General features: G+C 43.3%; 2 protein-coding genes across 5 annotated transcripts in view; one reads left to right on the top strand and one right to left on the bottom strand.

The window, feature by feature from the left end:
- The window catches only part of TTC3 (tetratricopeptide repeat domain 3), a 119,134-nt gene extending 116,431 nt beyond the window's left edge, over nucleotides 1-2,703 (bottom strand). The window contains exon 1 of the mRNA XM_070488850.1: nucleotides 2,542-2,703. Coding sequence (XP_070344951.1) covers nucleotides 2,542-2,584 — 43 coding nt within the window. The 5' untranslated portion in view covers nucleotides 2,585-2,703. The remainder of the gene's footprint in view (nucleotides 1-2,541) is intronic.
- A 2,451-nt stretch (nucleotides 2,704-5,154) lies between these two features.
- PIGP (phosphatidylinositol glycan anchor biosynthesis class P) lies at nucleotides 5,155-14,940 on the top strand. Of its 4 annotated transcripts, none has more exons than XM_014841588.3 (5): nucleotides 5,155-5,628; nucleotides 6,503-6,606; nucleotides 10,543-10,615; nucleotides 13,169-13,287; nucleotides 14,599-14,940. In XM_014841588.3, exons 1-5 carry the CDS (start codon nucleotides 5,300-5,302, stop codon nucleotides 14,742-14,744), a joined length of 771 nt encoding a protein of 256 aa, XP_014697074.2. In that variant the 5' UTR covers nucleotides 5,155-5,299; the 3' UTR covers nucleotides 14,745-14,940. The 4 variants fall into 4 exon arrangements, with proteins under 4 accessions (XP_014697074.2, XP_044607056.2, XP_014697077.1 ...); XM_044751121.2 differs by lacking the exon at nucleotides 5,155-5,628 and adding an exon at nucleotides 5,725-5,881; XM_014841591.3 differs by lacking the exon at nucleotides 5,155-5,628 and adding an exon at nucleotides 5,879-6,356.
- The last annotated feature ends 4,173 nt before the right edge of the window (nucleotides 14,941-19,113 follow it).

The raw sequence follows: 19,113 nt of genomic DNA, 5'->3' as shown, positions 1-19,113 counted from the left end.
TAATTATTACTATATTACTAACAATCTACAATCCTTCCACAAAGAAAACATTAGATCCAAATGATCTCACAGGTAAATTCCACCAAACTTTTCAGAAACAAATCACTCCAATCCAAACTCTCCCAGGAAGCAGAAAAAGAGGAACTACTCTAACTGGCATAAGGCTAGAGTAACCTTAAGAGCCAGATCAGACAAGACAATCACTAAAGACAAATGACAGGTAACTTCATTCATAAACACATACAAGAATACTGGATAGATTCCAGTAGCTCATAAGAAGACAATCCATCAATTTGGATTTACCTCAGGAAAAAATGTAAGAGAGAATTAAGAATTTTAAAATGTATATATTGGAATCCATTACATATAACAGATTAAAGGAGAAAAACCACAAGATATTCTCAACAGACACAGAAAAGCATGTGACAAAATTGCAAACAAAGACTTCCTAACTTAATAGAGAATATTTACAGAAACTCATAACAAACATGATTTTTAATGGGGAAACATTCCCTTTAAAATCCAGATGTCCACTATAATCACTTCTAGTGAACACACTTCCATTGAAAATACATCTAAAAGTGTGCCAGAATATTAGGACAAGAGAAAAATTAAAAGGAAAAATAATTAGAAAGAAAAAACCAAAAGTGTCACTATTTGCAAATGATATTATCCACATAGAAAACCCAAAAGAATTACAGAAAATATATTAGAAATAATAGGAGTTTATCAAGTGGGTGGCTAAAGATCAATGGAAAAAATCCATTAAATTTCTGTTTATTAACGATAAACAGTCAGAAAATAGAATCTCAAAATAACACCATTTATAACAGCAAGAAAACATCAGGATCGACATTTAAAAAGTGTTAGATCTGTATGAAGAAAACTACAAAACTATATTAAAAGACATTAAAAACCTAAATAAATGGAAATACATACCATGTTCTCAGACAGGAAGGCTCAAAATCTTAAAGATTTCACTTCTCCCTCAAATTGATTCAATCAATTCCAATTAATTCTCAAAGAGTTTTTCATTTCAGGTGACAAGCTGATTGTTAAAACAAGAACAAAGGTCCAAGAACAGCTGAGACTCAAGTCCTCCCCAGATATCAAGATTTCTGGTAAAGCTATAGCATTAATGATTACAACAGTGTGGTATCAACACAGAGACAGACAAGTGAACAAGTGGCACAGAAAGATGAGCCAGAAACACACCCATGCATATAGAAACTAAACATGTCAAAGAGGTGGTTCAGCAGATTGCTGGTGAACAGAGGGCCAATTCAACACACCACAAATATGGGGACAACTGTCATCACATGGGGGGAAAAATGAAGGCGGATCCCTATCTCACACTGCACACAAAAATCAATACCAAATGGGTTATGAATGTAAATGTGAAAGGCATCATTTTAAATCTTCTCAGAAGAAACAGAGGAGAATGTCTTTATAACCCCAGAGCAGAAATTTCCAATTAGATTACATTAAAATTAAGAACTCTGTTCACCAAATACACCATAAAGCATGAAAAGACAGGCCACAACTGGAGGAAGATACTTACAATGCAATAAAGCATTGGTGTTACCAGTTTACTAGTTTTAAAAGACAACCAACAGAAAAATGGGTAAAAAATATGACCAGATATTTCACAAAAGGGAAACAGATGGTTCATAAACATATAAAAAGATGCTGAAACTCATTAACAATCAAAGAAATGCAAATTAAAACCACAATGACACATTATTTTGTACTCTTCCGATTGGCAGATATTAAGAAGTCTGACAGTAATAAGTGTTGCAGAGGATACAGATCAACTATAACTCTTATAGACTGCTGATCAAAGTATTGACAAACCTGCTAGCCAAAGTAGAAGCTGGTACAACCACTTGGAAAAACAATTTGATATAATTTTGTAAAGTTAAACATTCACACCCCATAACCCAGAAGTTCTACTTCTAGCAAAAAGCTTACCACAGTGGAATTCCAACCTTTTTTTTTTTTTTAACTCGAAAACCACCAAAAACGCTTTTAAAAATGATATACTCTTCACACTTTAAGATAACATCTAAAAAATTTCAGCCTAAGTTTAAATAGTTACAAAGGATGAATTTCTGGAGTATCACAGTAACATTTTAAAATAAAACTGACATCATTGGTTTAAACTGTCATTATTATAGCAGAGTTGATCAAAAGATAACTATATATACTGGTAATTAAAAACGAACTTTTATTGGAAATGCAGCTCTTGAAGAGATAAGAAGTACCTGGATTAAAAGAGGTTTTCCTATCACTATACACTGTATTTTAAATTATCCCTTATGTTGTCCTTGGAGAGTTTTTCCACTTGGGGCATTGCCCTTGTAAAATTCCATGTGGGTGAGTGGCATGCCCTCCTTATCTAAGGTGGAAGAGATCCTGTGAAAGGGAAGGTGGGAAAGTAGAACCAGTAGAAAGCCTCTGTCATACGCCTCAGGCATTACCAATTTTAGGAGAGCGTACACATGGAATTTAACGATCTATAAATTGATTCATTAACATCACCTGTGCCCAAGTACGCCTTAGAAAACCTCCAAGACTCCTCCATGGTTCATACACCCCAGTGTGAATATTAGAGAAATTCTTGCAACTGTGTACCAGAAAATACGTACAAGCATCTTCAAAATAGCAAAACCTAGAAATGACCAAAATATCCATCAACAGAAGAATGCATACACTGTGTTATATTCACCCACGGAATACTACACAGCAGTGAAAATTAATGACTTACATCTATACTCAATTACAGTGATGCAGAAACATAACATTGAGAGAAATAAGCAAGCCCCAGAAAACTGTATCCTGTATTCCTTTTTTTAAAGACCCAAAAACAACAGAAACCATACAATACATTGTTAAGGGATGCATACACACCCGATAAAATTATTGTTAAAAAGCAAAGAATGACAGACACAATTCAGGATAGTCACTCTGGAGGTGAGCACATTCAATATTGGTCATTTGGATTCTCAAGGATTAAGTGGTGGATAGATAAGTTTTCATTTTATTGTTTTGCTTCACAACTTGCTTATATGTTACATTTATTTTGAACACACCAAATATTACATTAAAGAAAAAAACGATTTTAAAAAACCACTCATCATATGAAAAAAAGTACGTAATTAAATCTCTTCACCTGCAGCTAGAGAGGTACATATAACATACCATGGAAATTACTATCTTTACACCAACCATAGGAACTGACATACCTTAGGTACAAAACAACTGTTTATTGGAATTAATCTTACGAGGACCAAATGAGATAAAGACAGAGCCAGTTAGCCATGAGAGATGAACCCACAGGCTGACACAGGGTTAGCACAGAAGCCAAAGTGGCTGCAAGCAAATTTAGCCACAAGCTAAAGTTATAAGGAAGCTGGTCAGTGGAGAGACAACAAACATGTAAAAGTCTGATAGCAAAATGTTAGCAAGGATGTGAGGAAACGGTGTCCTCACTCCATACCAATGAGAGTGAAAATTAGTACAACCACCTGGAGAGCTTCTGTGATATTTGGTCAAGTTGAAGATGCACTTATCATACTATGCAGCAATACATCTACTAGGTGTATTTCCTAGAGAACCTTGCAAATGTGTGCACAAGCAAACAAGTACAAAGACGTTTATTGCAGGATTGTTCTTAGAGTGAAAAACCAAAAAACAACTTCAAAGTCCATCAATAAGGAAATGGATAAATTTTGGTATATTCATACAATGGAATTCTATACCAGCAATAAAAATGAACGAACCAATGATAACACCATTATCGAAATTTATTCATATATAAATCTCAAAAATGTGATGCTGATCGAAAAAGGCAAGCGGCAAAAAGACACATATCATTTAATACCATTAAAGTTTAAAACACACAACACTAGATATTGTTTATGGATTCACTGTGATCCAAGTATAAAATATGCAAGAGAATGATAGACACAAACCTGAATACGGTGGCTACCTCTAGAGAAGGAGGGGGAGGAACTGAGAGCACCTCCAATATCTTCAATTTTATCTCATAAAAAAAACAGAGGTTCCGAAGTAAATTTGGCAAAATAATTACATCTGTAAATCTGAGTCATGGGTTGGTTAGATCCCCCTCTGTATCTTATATGTGAAATATTCCAAAAATTAAAAAGGAAAATTAGGCAAGAGTAAGAAAAGAGAGCAAATGAACAGAGACAAGACACCAAAACGCAGCCCTTGAGCGCAGAGCACGAACCTTTGAGCAAGAGCAGCAGCAGTTGGGTCCCTAAAGGGTTTGAAATTTCTCTCTTTGCATCCTTATAAGAAATTCCATTTCCCTTAGGAAAAAACGCAAATTTCCTGCAATAAAAAATGCCCTAACTAGAGCTTAACTATGAGGAAACTATTCCCACGGGAGAAGTAAAATCTCCAAAATGTCTACCTTGCTTCCCGCCAGGATGTAGGGCAGAATCAAAAGAAATAATTTATGTAAACGCCATAAAACACCATATATATTAAGCATTATCACGAACGCCCAGGGTCGGCTAGAATGTATTCGCCCAATTGGCGTGTGCATATATTTTTAGGAGTTCTGCAGTGGAAGGGTTTTGGGCATCTAGGGCGCCTCTGGAAAAGGCACGCCGCACTGGTACCTACGCCTTGGCTCCATTTTTGGCCCTTGTCCCCTCCCTTATTCCGGCCCCAGAAGAGGCTGGCTCAACAAGCCACACCTGACACCGTAAACACTGCGGAGCAGCTGGCCAGACCCGCGGCTGTCCCCGGGTCCTGAAGCGTCGGGGGAGGGAGGATGCTCCGAAGGGGCGCAGGGGAGGGAGGAGCGCTGGGTTGATTTCCCCCCCTCCTGGTCCCCTCCTTGGGGAGCCGCCGGCCCCGACTCGGCTGCCATGCTCACCAAAACAGGTGGCGCAGACGTAGGAAACACAAGACACAGAGGACCGGGCGCGCACGAACATTCACGAACACTCGCGAACGAAAACCCGCACCACCGAGATCACGCACTCCACAGGACCCAAGCGCGGCAGGCGCGCGGGGACACGCGAGGACGCACACCGGGGGGGCGATGCTCCAGGCGGGGGTCACGACTGCAGGAGGCGCGGCCATGCGCGCGGGGGACGCACACTCCCCCGAAGGGGCAGTGACACAAAGGGGGGGGCCACCCACGCAGCCTGGGGCGCCGCCGCCGGGAAGAACCGGCGCACACAAAAAGGGGCCAGGAGAGGACACACGGGCTGGGGGACCTCACGCCTAGCAGGGGCGTCACGTCGCTCGGACCAGGGAGAAGATGCGCGGGCGGCAGGGAGATGCGCACACAAAGGGGCCACATCCACCGTCGCCCGCACAGACCCCCAGAGGGGCCCAGGCTTGCAGAAGGGGGACCCCAGTCAAAGAGGACACACCCACTGGGGCAGACAAAGGCGGCCACACCCCCAGCGCACCGGCAGCCCGACCCACGCAGACACACCGCGGGCACCACAGCGAGCGACGCGGGGCGACGCGCACACACCCACACTCACCACACACCCACGGAGGGGGTGTGGAGGGCCCCGCTCCCCGGGCATCTCGGCTGCAGCGCGACAAGGAGACACATCCGGGAGCCCTGCCGCGCGCCAGGTGTGCACTCACCGGGGCCCGCCGCCCGCGAGCCTCGGACGCGGCCAGCCGCCGCCGTCTCGAGCCCTCCACGTCAGACAGACGGCGGCCGGGAGCTGGCGGCGGCGCGGGCGGCCGGCGCGTCACGTGGGCTGGCGCACATGCGCGGTGGCGCCGCCCCGCCCACCTCCGCGGCGGCGAGCGGAGCGATCCAGCGGGGCCCCCGCGCTCGCGCGCTCCGGTCCGACGAGAGGCGCGGTGCGCCTGCGCCTGGGTGGGTGGGTTGGTGGGTGGGTGCCTTCGCTACTCGGACTTTCCATCGGTTTTTTTTTTGTCTCTCGCCCCCCTGCGGCTCGCCCCTTGGCACTTGCGCAGGGGACTCAGCGCGGAGGTGGCAGAGCGGGCGGGAGGGGCCCCACTGGGCGCATGAGGGACACAAGGTCGAGGGTCTCCTATCCTCCTTCTAATGGGAAACAGAAGCCCCCACGAGAGGGCAGGGTCGGGTCCCCGGCGTCGCAGCCCAGGCCGGGATAGGCCGCGCCAGCCTTCGCCCTGCCCTTCCCTTCCCGAAGGGAGGCGAAGCTTGCGGAGCAGGAGCGGCGTCTGTCCCTCCGTTGCTCTCCCCTGCCGTCCCCTCCCCTCCGCTGCAGGGTGCTCGCTCCGCCCTGTGTGCCCCTGTGCGCGCGCAGGGGGGTTTGCGCGTGCACGCGAGGCGTGGGGTCTGGTGGGCAAGCGGGGGTGTGTCAGAGGTGTGTGCGCAGGATGGCAGTTTGCAGTGCTTTAGTCCGGGAAAAACACTGCAGGGGCTGTGCCCATGGCAGAGCGATGAGGTTAAAACAGACCAATGGTGACGGGGAGGAAATCACTCACGGGCCATTGTGTTTCTTTTCCACAGATTGTCTAAAGCCACCGGGAAAATGGTGGAAAATTCACCGTCGCCATTGCCAGAAAGAGCGATTTATGGCTTTGTCCTTTTCTTAAGCTCCCAGTTTGGCTTCAGTAAGTACTTTGCTGAGAGATGGCCAGGGCCTTTTCCTGGTGTTCCAGGACAAGGAAATTACTGCGTTTGTTGTCAGAACGTGTGCACATGAACTGTGGTTCTTTCTACCTATGTCTCTTTTTAAGAAGACCTGAAGGGAACCTAGGTTTGTTCGGAGGTTTTTATGTGCCAGACACTAGCCTAAAAGATTTAGTCTCAACAAAATATTTATACAGCAGCAGAGAGGATTGCAAAGTGAATAAAACCTGGTCCCTGTGGTCATGGTCTTGTGGGCAAGACCGACAAGTAAATCTGCGATTAACACTCAGTGTGATAAGTGCCATGGGAGCCCAGGGGAGAGACGTGAAATCAAACTGGGAAATCAGAGACAGCTTTTCCCCCCAACAGTAAGAAGTGGGGAGGCCTTGAATGAGGGGTTTGGATGTGAGTAAGTTGGTGTGGCTCCAGTGCAGCCTGTAGGAGCTGGAGAGTGAAGGGAGTTAGGCTGGAGAAGTCAGCTGCCCTATACATCCCAGATCTTGCTCAGTCTCCATAAGATCCCATTTTACAGATGAGGCAACTGCTGCTCACTGAGACACTAAGATGCCCAAAGACAAACAGCAGGCCCCACGTCTCTGCTGAAAGGGATTTGAGAATTAGGAGGGAAACAAAAGGGAGAATATTAGGTGCCCACCATCCAACTTTGTGGAATTTTGTGGAAACTGGGGAGGTGGGGGAGTGGGAGTGCTTCTGAACCCTAAGTGCATCAGTATAGCCAACCAAGCTGTTGGCTAGGGGAGTCTATGGAGTGAAGAAGTTATAGCTTGAGTTCAAATCCTGACTCCCCCACAGATTCCCTCTGTGATCTGGGACCATTTACTTAACCTCTTCGAGCCTTCAGGTTCTTCATCTGTAAAAGGGTGGTGATGATGTTTATTGAATGCTTATTATGCATAAGACAGTCTTGTAGGGTAGATAGTCTTATTTTTGTCCCCATTTTACAGATGACAATACTGAGGTACACAGGGTTTAAGGAACGTGTCCAAGGTCACACAGCCAGTAAGTGATGGAGCTAGAATTTGAATCCAGACAGTGGGTTGACTTCGCTCTGCTGCCTCTTATGACTGTTGTGAGGATTAATTGGAGTAATTTATGCAAAGCCCTGAAAACAATGCATGGGAACAATAGTACTTAATAAGTGTTAGCTGCTGTTATTGTTATCATCAACATCACCATTTTTGTCAACCCTTGTTTTAGAGAGTATGAAGGATTAGAAACTGTACAAATAAATCAAAGTAATGACTTTAAGACTTAAATCCAGTAATACCCACAGCCGAAACTTAATTCAACAAATTTTTTAGTGCTCACCACATGCCAGGCACTGTGAGAGGCAAAGGAGGAGCAAAATAGCCCAAAATTTCCTGCTTTCATAGAGTTTCCATTCTCATGGGGGGAGCTAGCCAATGGACAAGTTAAATATGTCACACATATACAACGTGAGATGATAACATGTACCATGGGAGAAATTAAGCAAGAATGGAGAATAAGGAGTGGGAAGAGGTTGCTGTTTTAAATACAGCGGTCTGGAATTTCCAGTGCCTCGCTGAGAGGTGAGATTTGAGCACAGACGTGAAAAGTGCAAGTTAGCCATATGGTGATCTGGGAAAAGAGCCTCCCAGACAGAGATAGCCAGTACAGAAGCCGTTAGGAAGAAGCATGCCTGTAGGTTCAAGAAACATGTCAGTGGATGTCAGTAAGGTTGAAGCCTGAGAAAGTGAGGCAGAAAGTAATAGGAGGGAGGAGGTCAGAGGCCAGTACCCAACAGTTATGATAAAACTAGTGGTGGGTGCAGGGGGCTTACATGACTCCCTCTTTACATTGAAATATTTACTGAATTAAAAGCAAGGTAATTATCTTAGTCTGCTCAGGTTGCAATAACAAAATACCATAGACTGGGTGGCTTATACAATATAGATTTATTTCTCACAGTTCTGGAAGCTGGGAAGTGGAAGATGAGAGTGCCAGCATGATGGGGTTCTGGTGAAGGCCCTCTTCTGGCTTGTAGACAGCCAACTTCTTGCTGCGTTCTCCCATAGTGGGGAGAGAGCGTGAGCAAGCTCTGGTCTCTTCCTTTTCTTGTAAGGATACTGATCCCATCATGGGGGCCCCACCTTCATGACCTCTTCTAAACCCAACTACCTCCCAAAGGCCCCAACTCCAAATAGCATCAATTAGGGCTTCAACATATGAATTTGAGGGGGACACAAACATGCTGTCCATAACAGGAATTGCAGATTGTGAAAATAGCTTTGAAGAACATAAAGGGAAATGATTGGGAGTAATGAGGGTGTGGTGGGTGGGATACAGCCGTAATAGCAAGTGATGGAGAAAACCTCTTTTAAGGAGGTGACATCTGAGCTAAGACATGAAGGAAGAGAAGGAAGCATCCATTGAAAGAGCCAAGGGAAGAACATTCCAGGCAGACAGAGCTCACTACAAGTGCAGTGGCCCTGAGACAGTGTGGCTGGACTGGAGTGTAGTGCCTGAGAACACTGGAGAGCTAGGCAGGAGCCACATCATTTAAGTCCTGGCCATCCCTGGGTAAGGAGTTTGGATTTTATTACCAGGGCACTGAAGGATTTAAAAGACAAGTGTTATGGTCAAATTTATATTTTTGGAAGGTCACTCAATACTCTGTGGAGAATGACTGCTCAAGTGTTTTCTTTCTTCAGGGTTGAAATTACTAGACACTCACTCTGAAAACTCCCATAGCTCATTCATCTGCTCTTGCCACCGAATCTCGTGGGGCTTCTTACTGCCTTGGCTAACCTCCTACTCATCCTTTAGGCCCCAGTTTTCCTCCAGGAAATCTTTCCTGACCATTAACATTGCCTCCATCACCAGCAGTGGTGCTCCTATATCATCTTTTGTTAGTCACTCATTAGCACTTCTCCTAGTGTACTGAAAATAGCAATCTACTCCTCTCTCTTCCTCACAAGATTTTAAGCTCAGGAACGGCAGAAGCCATCTCTTTTGGATTCACTGTTGTGTCTCATGCTTCTGACATATAGAATTCTGTAATACATATGTGTTGAGAAAAATGTTAATCCTTCATCATCATCGATATAGGTAGTTTGAAATTTGTGTCTGCCACTTACCCATGGCAGATATTTCCAAGAGTCCGTTTCCTCCTCTGTAAAAATGACATAATACTTCATAGGATTGTTTTGAGGATTAAATGAAATAATGCATGTAAAATGCTTGGAAGTGTGCTTACCCCACAGTGAGCAGTCAGAGGTTAGCTGTTTTTACCACGTAGGGACAACAGTAAAGGATGCCCCAGAAAGTTGGATTGAAGGAAATAAGATTGTGCTCTGGGAGATAAGGCGGCAGCCCAACATGTGGATCAGGACAGGACTGTAAGCAACTAAATGTCTGTAATTATTTCAACCCTGTGGGATGAAGCATTAAATTCCTTGTATGCATAAAGAAAATTGCTTGGTGCTATCAGGATTACAATTGCTAAGGCACAATTTCTGCCTTTCAGTTGCTTAAAATCCAGTGTGAGTTAAAACTTGTTTTAAAAAATGACTAATGGAGGAAAAGGGGAGTTGCTGTTTAATGGATATGGAGTTTCAGATTTGCAAGATGAAAAAATCCTGAAGATTTGTGTCACAGCAGTGCAAATATACTTAATACAACTGAACTGTACACTTAAAAAAGGTTAAATTTTATATTTTTTAACCACAATAAAGAGATTACTAATATAAAATAATTATAATAAGTATTGCAAGGATGATAGAAATAAGGAGCTAGAAGAACTGAAAGGAGGGAAAAATCACTTCTGAGTGAAGCAGGGAAGCTCCAGAGGACCCTTTCTGTTTTATCTGAGCCATCCTAGATGAGATGCATGCCTTACTGACTTTTTTCTTTTTTTCTTTTCCCCTCTTCTATAGTACTATATCTCGTGTGGGCATTTGTTCCTGAATCTTGGCTAAACTCCTTAGGCTTAACCTATTGGCCTCAAAAGTAAGTTGAACGTATTTCTTAAATAAAATAAGAATATATTAATGCTGCTTTGAATGATCAGATATTTCCTAAAGACTACCCAAATTTTCAATGTTTATTCTTTTAAGATCCATAAATAACCATTTAGAAATTCAAAGCTTTTTAAAGATCATTATTGGTGCGCCTCCTAATTAAAGATGGTGGGGTGAACACACATCTTTATCTCCATTTCCTCCCAACATCCTGCTAAAATGATACCGTAGAAAAAAATGTAAGGCGTAAACCCACGGGAACAAATAACGGAAAAGTAGATAAGAAGTATCAACAGCATTTTGGGAAGTGGATTGCAGGCGGGTGAGAGGTGACTGACTTAGTTCCCTCTTCTTCCACGTTGCTAAAGGAGGGAAGCCAGCAAGAATGTTTGTGCCCTGGAACTCAGAAAGGCTCAGACACTGGAGGTACAGGCACCTCTTTAACACAGTAGTTCTGGGTTGGGCTGAAAACAGTGCTTAAAGAGCATTAGACCTCCAGTCCCCTTCCTCGGCCCTCAAAACTGAAGACCAACCCTCCCCTAGAAGACAGGAGTGTTGCTCTCTGAAAAGGTTGAATGAGGCTCTGGGCTGGGGACGCTCCGTCGAACTGAATGTGGAGATGAGGCTCCTACCGAAAACAGAAGTGTGAATCTGCTCAGTGATGGGATTCCCCCCACGCACCTTTCCTCATTGGGATCTCAGGCTTCTGATTGTCAGGCTTATACCACTCTACTTCTCCCAACAAAGAGGGTAGGGTGCTCCCTGAGGAAGTCACCCAGCTCAGGAGAAAAGATCTCTAATTTCTGACATCTGGACATCCTCCAGTGAATGGCCAGGTCTCCTACTGTGGAGCTCACCAGTTGGCCATCCTGCCCACGTGTACATAATGCTTCCAGTTAGCTTCTTATTACTTCATTTTTAAAATATGAATGGACAGCTGTAACTTACCAGACATTAAAAAAACCCTCTAAAATGGAATATAAAAGAGAAAAGCAAAAAAGGGAACTTGAAGGAAATGAAGATAATGCAAGGAACAGAAGAAAATTTTAAAATAACAAAATACTCAAAGATAATAAAAGATTATAACTATGAAACAACAGAATGCTATAAAAAGGGGAATGTTCAGGGAATTACTGTATTTGGAAATTATAAATATGATGGCGAAAATTAAAATTTTAATGAAAGGTTAGAAGATAAACTAAAAGGTAATCTCCAGAAAGTAGAAGAGAACACAGCAAAGTGGCAAATAGAGAAGAGATGAGGAAAGTATAACGGCAAAAAAGCTATCTCTTGGAAGTTCCGGAAAGAGAAAACAGTAGGGAGGAAATTATTAAGGAAACAATGCACCCGGTAAAACATCCAGGACAGAGCACGTGATGTGCTGAACCATATTGAGAGGATAGGAGATAGAGTCCTATCAGAGAACTTGAGGATTCAGTATTGATAGGTACATGGGATACCAAGCAAAGAGACAAAAAGATGTAACTACTAAATCCAGGAAAAACAAAATATTGTACAAGGAAACATAATAATACACTAAGGTGCTCAGTTGCAAACATCATTTATATAGTCACAATAATTTTTTTTTAAAGATTGACACCTGAGCTAATATCTGTTGCCAATCTCTTTTTTTCTTCTTCTTCTTCTTCTTCTCCCCAAAGCCCCCCAGTACATAGTTGTATATGCTAGTTGTAGGTCCTTCTAGTTGTGCTCTGTGGGACGCTGCCTCAGCATGGCTTGATGAGCGGTGCCACGTCTGCACCCAGGATCCGAACCAGGGAAACCCCGGGCCACCGAAGCTGGAGCGCCATGTCAACCACTTGGCCACGGGAGCGGCCCCATAGTCACAATAATTTTTAAAAACTGCTCATGTGGGGGCTGGCCCAGTGGTGCAGTGGTTGGGTTCACACGTTCCACTTTGCCAGCCCGGAGTTCACTTGTGTGGATTCCAGGTGTGGACCCACGTACCGCTTGTCAAGCCATGCTGTGGCTGGTGTCCCACACATAAAGTAGAGGAAGATGGGCATGGATGTTAGCTCGGACCATCTTCCTCAGCAAAAAGAGGAGGATTGGTGGCAGATTAGCCCAGGGCTAATCTTCCTCAAAAAAACTGCTGACATCAGAAATTGTGATGTAAGTATAGTAGGAGGATAGGGAGGAAGGTGAGAGGGCAGGGTGCAAAAGAGCTAATTTCCTCATCTCCGTCTTAGGTAGTCCAGAGAAAATGTCTGAAATTGAAAAAAATCAAGAGATAATAATGAGTACCTTGTGTAGAAATGTGTAAGTAAATACCAGAAGAAACAGCTCAGATGCTAAAAGTGTTCCCTTTTGGAGAGTAAGACTCTGGGGTCAGGATGGGTGTGATTACAGGATTCCAGCTTTTCATTATAGGCCTTGTAGAATTATTTGACTGCCTTTTATATGCATGTATTCCTTCAATAAAAATTAAAATTAAATTTTCACAGTATGTTAACTTGGTGATGGACTCAAGAATTCAGCTCTTTGGGAAGTCTGTTACCTGCTTTAATATTCTCTTCTGCAGATACTGGGCGGTCGCATTGCCTGTCTACCTCCTCATTACTATAGTAATCGGTTATGTACTCTTATTTGGAATAAACATGATGAGTACCTCTCCACTCGACTCCATTCATACAATCACAGGTAAATGGTATTAAAGAAACTGCTGGGGGATGGAGGATGGGGTGTCAACACTTTTATCAAGCAAAACAAGGGCCAGCCCCGTGGCCAAGTAGTTAAGTTCACATGCTGTGCTTCAGTAGCCCAGGGTTTTGCTGGTTTGGATCCTAGGCATGGACATGGCACCATTCATCAGGCCACGCTGAGGCAGCATCCCATGCGCTACAACTAGAAGGACCCACAACTAATAATATACAGCTATGTACTGCGGGGATTTGGGGAGAAAAAGCAGAAAAAAAAAATCTTATTAAAAAAAAACAGCCAAGAATATGCTGCACTAGGTGACACACACTGGCACAATAAAAAGAACCTAGGAGAAAGAAATACAAAGTTATATCAGAGGAAGTGTTTACATGGCAGAAATAAGTTCTGATGAATATGCTGTTTGCAGCACTAGTTAACAGGTGTATTTTTCCATAAAAACCACAAGCATATAATATGTTCTTCAGCAACTTTGCCTGAGAAAAACTTTTTATCCTAAACAGGCAGTGTTGATCAAGGAATGGCCAATAGGTCCATGCAGAGCTTGTCCAGAAGAGGGATTTCGAGGGGAGGGGAGATGTCATCCTCAGGGTCACTGTACGCCTGACCCCAATTAAGTGAATAGAAGAGCCACAGCATGTTTTTGTAGTTTTCTATTTTTTAAGTTCTTTTACTTCAAGTCTAAAGATTAAAATAAATTAGATTCCTGAGCTTGCTTAGATTCTAGGAAGCAAAGTACTTTTTAAGTTCCCTGATATGATTTTTTAACTTTTCAAAGCCTCTTTTTGTCAGCCTATACAATGTATTTTGAAAATCAATTATAGTATTTTTATATTTCTTCTCTGCTAGCCTTCTGTATTCCCTGCATTCTTGACTGGAATTACAGCAAATAGACAATTTGTGCAAAGAGGGAAAATTGTTAGGTTTGCATGAATGATTGTACCAAATGATGTAATAGTTTTGGGGTGTTGATTTAAATATGTTTCCTAAGCCTGGGTAGGCTTACCTACCTATGGTCAAATGGCAAATGGGACTTTAATCATCATTGTATAGTTGAATGAAATATTAGTTCCTTAACCAAATTAGAGATGCAAAAAGTACTTTGCTGATTTTTATTTTAATTGGGACATTTCTTCTAAAGAGAGAATATAAGTAGTCTTTTAATTATGTTAAACGTGGTATTTGTCGTTGTCCAGACATCAGCCTCGTAAACTATGTGGTGGGTCTCTATAACCCACAGAGACTAGAGAAGAAATTGCTTGGGTAACTGAGCCCTTTTTCCTCTCCTTGCAGATAACTATGCGAAAAATCAGCAGCAGAAGAAATACCAAGAAGAGGCCATCCCAGCGTTAAGAGATATTCCTATTAGTGAAGTAAACCAAATGTTCTTTCTTGCAGCCAAAGAACTTACACCCAAAACTGAGTTGTGTGTAGACTAGCAGCACACATTTATTATACGTTTTTGATGTAATAATTTTGACCATAATTATTTTGACTACCTCTCTTATTAATCCCTGGTGTTGAAATATAAAAAGATGTAAGTTGAACTTCTCTTAGGTTAAGTTTCATTAGTATTTAAGTATTCTCAAATATAAGTTATTAAGGAGAGAATAAATAAAATACTGCATTACCATATAGCAGACTTTTTGAAAAATAAGTGTCAGAAGCAGCAGCAAGAAGTCCCAACAGAGAGACATTAACGTTGTAATTTTCAGGGGCAATTGTGTCCTCCCTACTGTTTGTTCTCAGAGGCCCAGAATTCAAACTCTTGGATTTGGGAGAAGGGTATGTTTAATGTGCGTGTCCTTGCCACCAATTTCATGTCTAAGACACAAACAAATATTTATTGAGTACTTACTGCGTACCAGGCACTGAGGATGTAGCAATGATAAGATTCTCTCTCAAAGAGCCTACGTTTTAGAGACAGATTGAGAAAGACTAAGCAAATAAACAAGAAAATAGTATTTGCTGGGTGCTATGCAAAGTTAAGATAGTATAATATTCTAGAATGTAAAGTGGTGACTGCTGTAGATCGGATGGTCAAGGAAGGCGGCTCAGAGAGGCAGCTGAGGTTGAGATTTGATTAGCAAAACCGGAGCCTGTTGTATAAAGATTGGAGGGGGAGGGAGAGCTTCCAAGCATGAAGCAGCTAGGGCACACCCTCGGTGGGAAGGAGCTTGGTGTGTCCTCAAGACAGCAGGCCAGCGGGGGGCCTAGAGCACACTGTGTGTCCGTGTGTGGGTGTGGTCTGGGGTGAGCCTGGAGAGACCCAGCCCCAGCCGTGAAGGGCTTTGTAGGCCAGTGTAGGAAGTCTGGATTCAAGTGTCAGTGTGATGAGCTTGAGGCTCTCCAGATACTCAGCTCTTGGGAGGTTTTAGGGAAAGGTGTGACATGGCCTGATTTATCTTTTTAAAAAGCCACTGACGGGGCCGGCTCTGTGGCCAAGTGGTTAAGTTTGCGCGCTCCGCTGCGGGGGCCCAGGGTTCGGATCCTGGGCGCGGACATGGCACCGCTGGTCAGGCCACGTTGAGGCAGCGTCCCACATCCCACAACTAGAAGGACCGGCAACTAAGATATGCAACTGTGTACCGGGGGGGTTGGGGGAGAAAAAGCAGGAAAAAAAAAAAAAAAAATTGGCAACAGTTGTTAGCCCAGGTGCCAATCCTTAAAAAAAAAAAAAAAGCCACTGACAGTGTGTGAAGAATGGATTGGGGAGGGGGAGTTGAGGATGGGGCAAGAGTGGAAGTAAGGAGACCAGTCTGGAGAGTCTCGCATTAGTCCAGGCAGGAAGGCTTGCTGCTTAGAGCAGAGGGAGCAGTGGAGCTGGGGAGGAGCGGGGTGGCTTTGCAGCATCTGCGGGGACACAGCTGACCGACTGGCTGCATGGATCCGATTGTGCAGGCTAGGCAGACTACTGAGAGAAGCTGTGATCAAGGGTCATTCCTAGGTTTGATGGCTATGCCTTTTACTGAGTCAGGCAGTATTGGGGGAGGCACTTGAGGGGGCTGGAGGATTTGGAATATGAATTAGTTTGAGTGACACCACCTTATTAATATCTGGATGTATCTCATATAAGATTAAGAAGCTTAGATAGAAATAGGTTTTAAAGAGCAAACATATATAACTTAGCAAGAGTAAACACAGTTGGCCAGTGGGACCAAATCTAAGCTTGTCTAGCACTCAAGGCCTTCTAACCTTTGACACCCAAAATCTCTACCCAGGAGTGGAGCCGTGTTTTAACTTATGTAAATTTAACCATACCTGCTGTAAAAAAAGAAAAAGTGAAACTAATAACTGTAAATAGTTGGGAAAACTAGGACTTGCATTTCAGTACCCGTATCCCTGCCTAGTAAGCATGCGATGGATAACATGAATCTGCTATTCCTGTTCCCTAGTTTGTCCTAGTTCCTGTTTTTTCATAGCAAGAGCATGGCACGTCACCACATTTAAGAGCAGTTTGAGGGGACCAGCCAACTCCATCAAGGGTAGAAGGGTAAATAAATTGTGGTCTGTTTATACAATGGAAAACCACACAGCCATATGCCAACAAGAATGAATTTCTGCTCCACCTAAAAACATGAATGAATATCACAGACATAACGTTGGGCAAAAAAAAGCCAGACATAAAAGAATATATACTGTATGATTCCATTTACATGAAGTTCAAAATCAGGAAAGACCAGTCTATGGTGATAAATATTGGAATAGTGGTATTAACCAAGAGGCAGCAGGAAGGAGCCTGCTGGTGCAGTGGAAACACCCTACATCTTGATCTGGGTGGTGATTACCTGGATATAATATGTTTAAAAAAAATCAGAGTTATGGGGCCCGGCCCCATAGCCTGGTGATTAAGTTCAGTGCACTCTACTTCATCAGCCCAGGTTCAAGGGTTGGATCTCCAGTGGGGACCTACACCACTCATCAGACATGCTGTAGCGTCATCCCACATACAAAATAGAGGAAGACTGGCACAGATGTTAGCTCAGGGCTAATCTTCCTCACCAAAAAAAAAAAAAAATCAGTTAAATCATTTAGATTGGTGCTCTTGATGTAAGTTATACATCAGTGAAAAGGAAAAGAACTGCCTGTACCCCACCCCCAGAAATTTTGATTCGCTCGTCTGGAGTGGGGTCCAGGCGAGAGAATTTTTAATGTCTCCCTGACACACAACACGCAACCAGGTTGAGAACTTCTGCCTTAATCGACTGGACTTAACTGAGTCTGTGGTCACCTAGGGGAGTGGCTGTTCACTTTGGAAGAGAAGGTCGCCATTGTCAGAGCTGTTCTCTTCCCACTTTTGCAAGACTCCTGCCCAGGTCAACATTCTTCCTTTGCATTCCCCTAGGGCCAGTCATGGGCCCAAGAAGGTTTTGAAATGGGTCAGAAAAGGACCTTAATTAACTCCAGCACTGCACTGCACTCGAAACCTCAAATTAATGTTTCACTGTGCTTCCCGGCCATGTTGTCGTGATAGCTCATAAAAGGTGATGCCAATGTATTTCAGACTATGGGCTGCAATTCTTTTGAGGGTCGTGATCAGTTTAGTGTAGCGATTCTCACCTTTTTTTTTTAATAAATCTCAGGACTCCTTTATACTCATAAAGAGTGAGAGCCTGAAAGAGCTTTTGTGTATGCAAGTTATATTTAGAAATTAAAATAGAAAATTTTACTTTATTTGTTTATAAATAATAAACCCATTACATTGTAATATATTTAAGGTATTCTATGAAAAATAACTATAGTTTTCAGAACAAATTTAGCAAGATGAGTAGAATTGTTTTACATTTTTGCAAATCTCTTAAACATCTGGCTTAATGGAAGACAGCTGCATTCTCATATTTGCTTCATTCAGTCTGTTCTAAAACCACACGTCACAAAGCCTCTGGAAAGCTCCACTGCATACTCGTGAGAGAATGAGAGTGAAAAAGACAAATAGCATCTCAGTGTTATAGTGAAAATGGTTTTGACCTCACAGACCCCCAGAAACAGGGTCTCCAGACCCCACTTTGAGAACCACCGGCTCGTGGGCCTCAACTAGCATGTGTGTATGTGTGTGTGTGAACTGAGCAGAACGCAGTATACAGAAGGCATTGCGCTCGGTAAAGGTAAATACCTTCATTAAACACCCCCGGTGGCCACCTCAGATCCTCTCTGTTCCACCTCTTATTTGACCAAGTCCACACAGGTGCCACTTGCCAGTGCACCTCGGGAGGAGGGGGAGTCAACACCCATAGGACACCCTGGAGCCCAGTGTGGGCCAGGCACCAGTCCCCCAAGGAGGTGGTTGTGAGCATCATTTCCTAAGCTGCTCAGGCGGTCCTGTGAGACAGCTCGGTCACCATGGCAATAGTGAACTCCATAACGCACGCCTGCGTTGGCTCATCTGTCTTCTCTGTTTTATTCCTCTTGCTTCCCGCTCCTGCTCCCTGGTGTCATTTTCCAAATAAACTGCCTACGCACGAGGCTTTGTCGCAGGCCCTGCTTCCGGGGGAACCCAGGCTGAGAGGTTTTTATTTTGTACGTTGTATTTCGATTACAGGGCCACGATGTAACTGCATTTCCCTACTGCATGTCATAAATTAAGAAAAAAGTTTGAAAGACACTGTGTTTTGCAATAAGCCCAAATAATAGCATGAAATACTCCAAATGAAAAACGTCAGTAATATAAAAATGTTCCAGTTTTAACAAAACCTCCAGTAATGAGATTTTCAGTGAGAATTAAAAGTCTGAATATGAAATCACCTATGTGAAAAGCCTACAGAATTCAGACCCAGAATTCTGCCCTCCTTGATTTCTTGACCTGCCCGG

This window comes from Equus asinus, chromosome 18 (assembly GCF_041296235.1).
Source record: "Equus asinus isolate D_3611 breed Donkey chromosome 18, EquAss-T2T_v2, whole genome shotgun sequence".
NCBI lineage: Eukaryota > Metazoa > Chordata > Mammalia > Perissodactyla > Equidae > Equus > Equus asinus.
The sequence above is the reverse complement of the archived record's forward strand: the minus strand, read 5'-3'. Positions and strand labels throughout refer to the sequence as shown.

Excerpts from the sequence above, each read along its gene's own strand:
- PIGP (XM_014841588.3), top strand. The coding sequence starts at position 5,300 with ATGCGCGGGCGGCAGGGAGATGCGCACACAAAGGGGCCACATCCACCG. Across the intron at positions 5,629-6,502 it reads GGAGCCCTGCCGCGCGCCAG|ATTGTCTAAAGCCACCGGGA; the intron begins GTGTGCACTCAC and ends TCTTTTCCACAG. Across the intron at positions 13,288-14,598 it reads CTCCATTCATACAATCACAG|ATAACTATGCGAAAAATCAG; the intron begins GTAAATGGTATT and ends CTCTCCTTGCAG.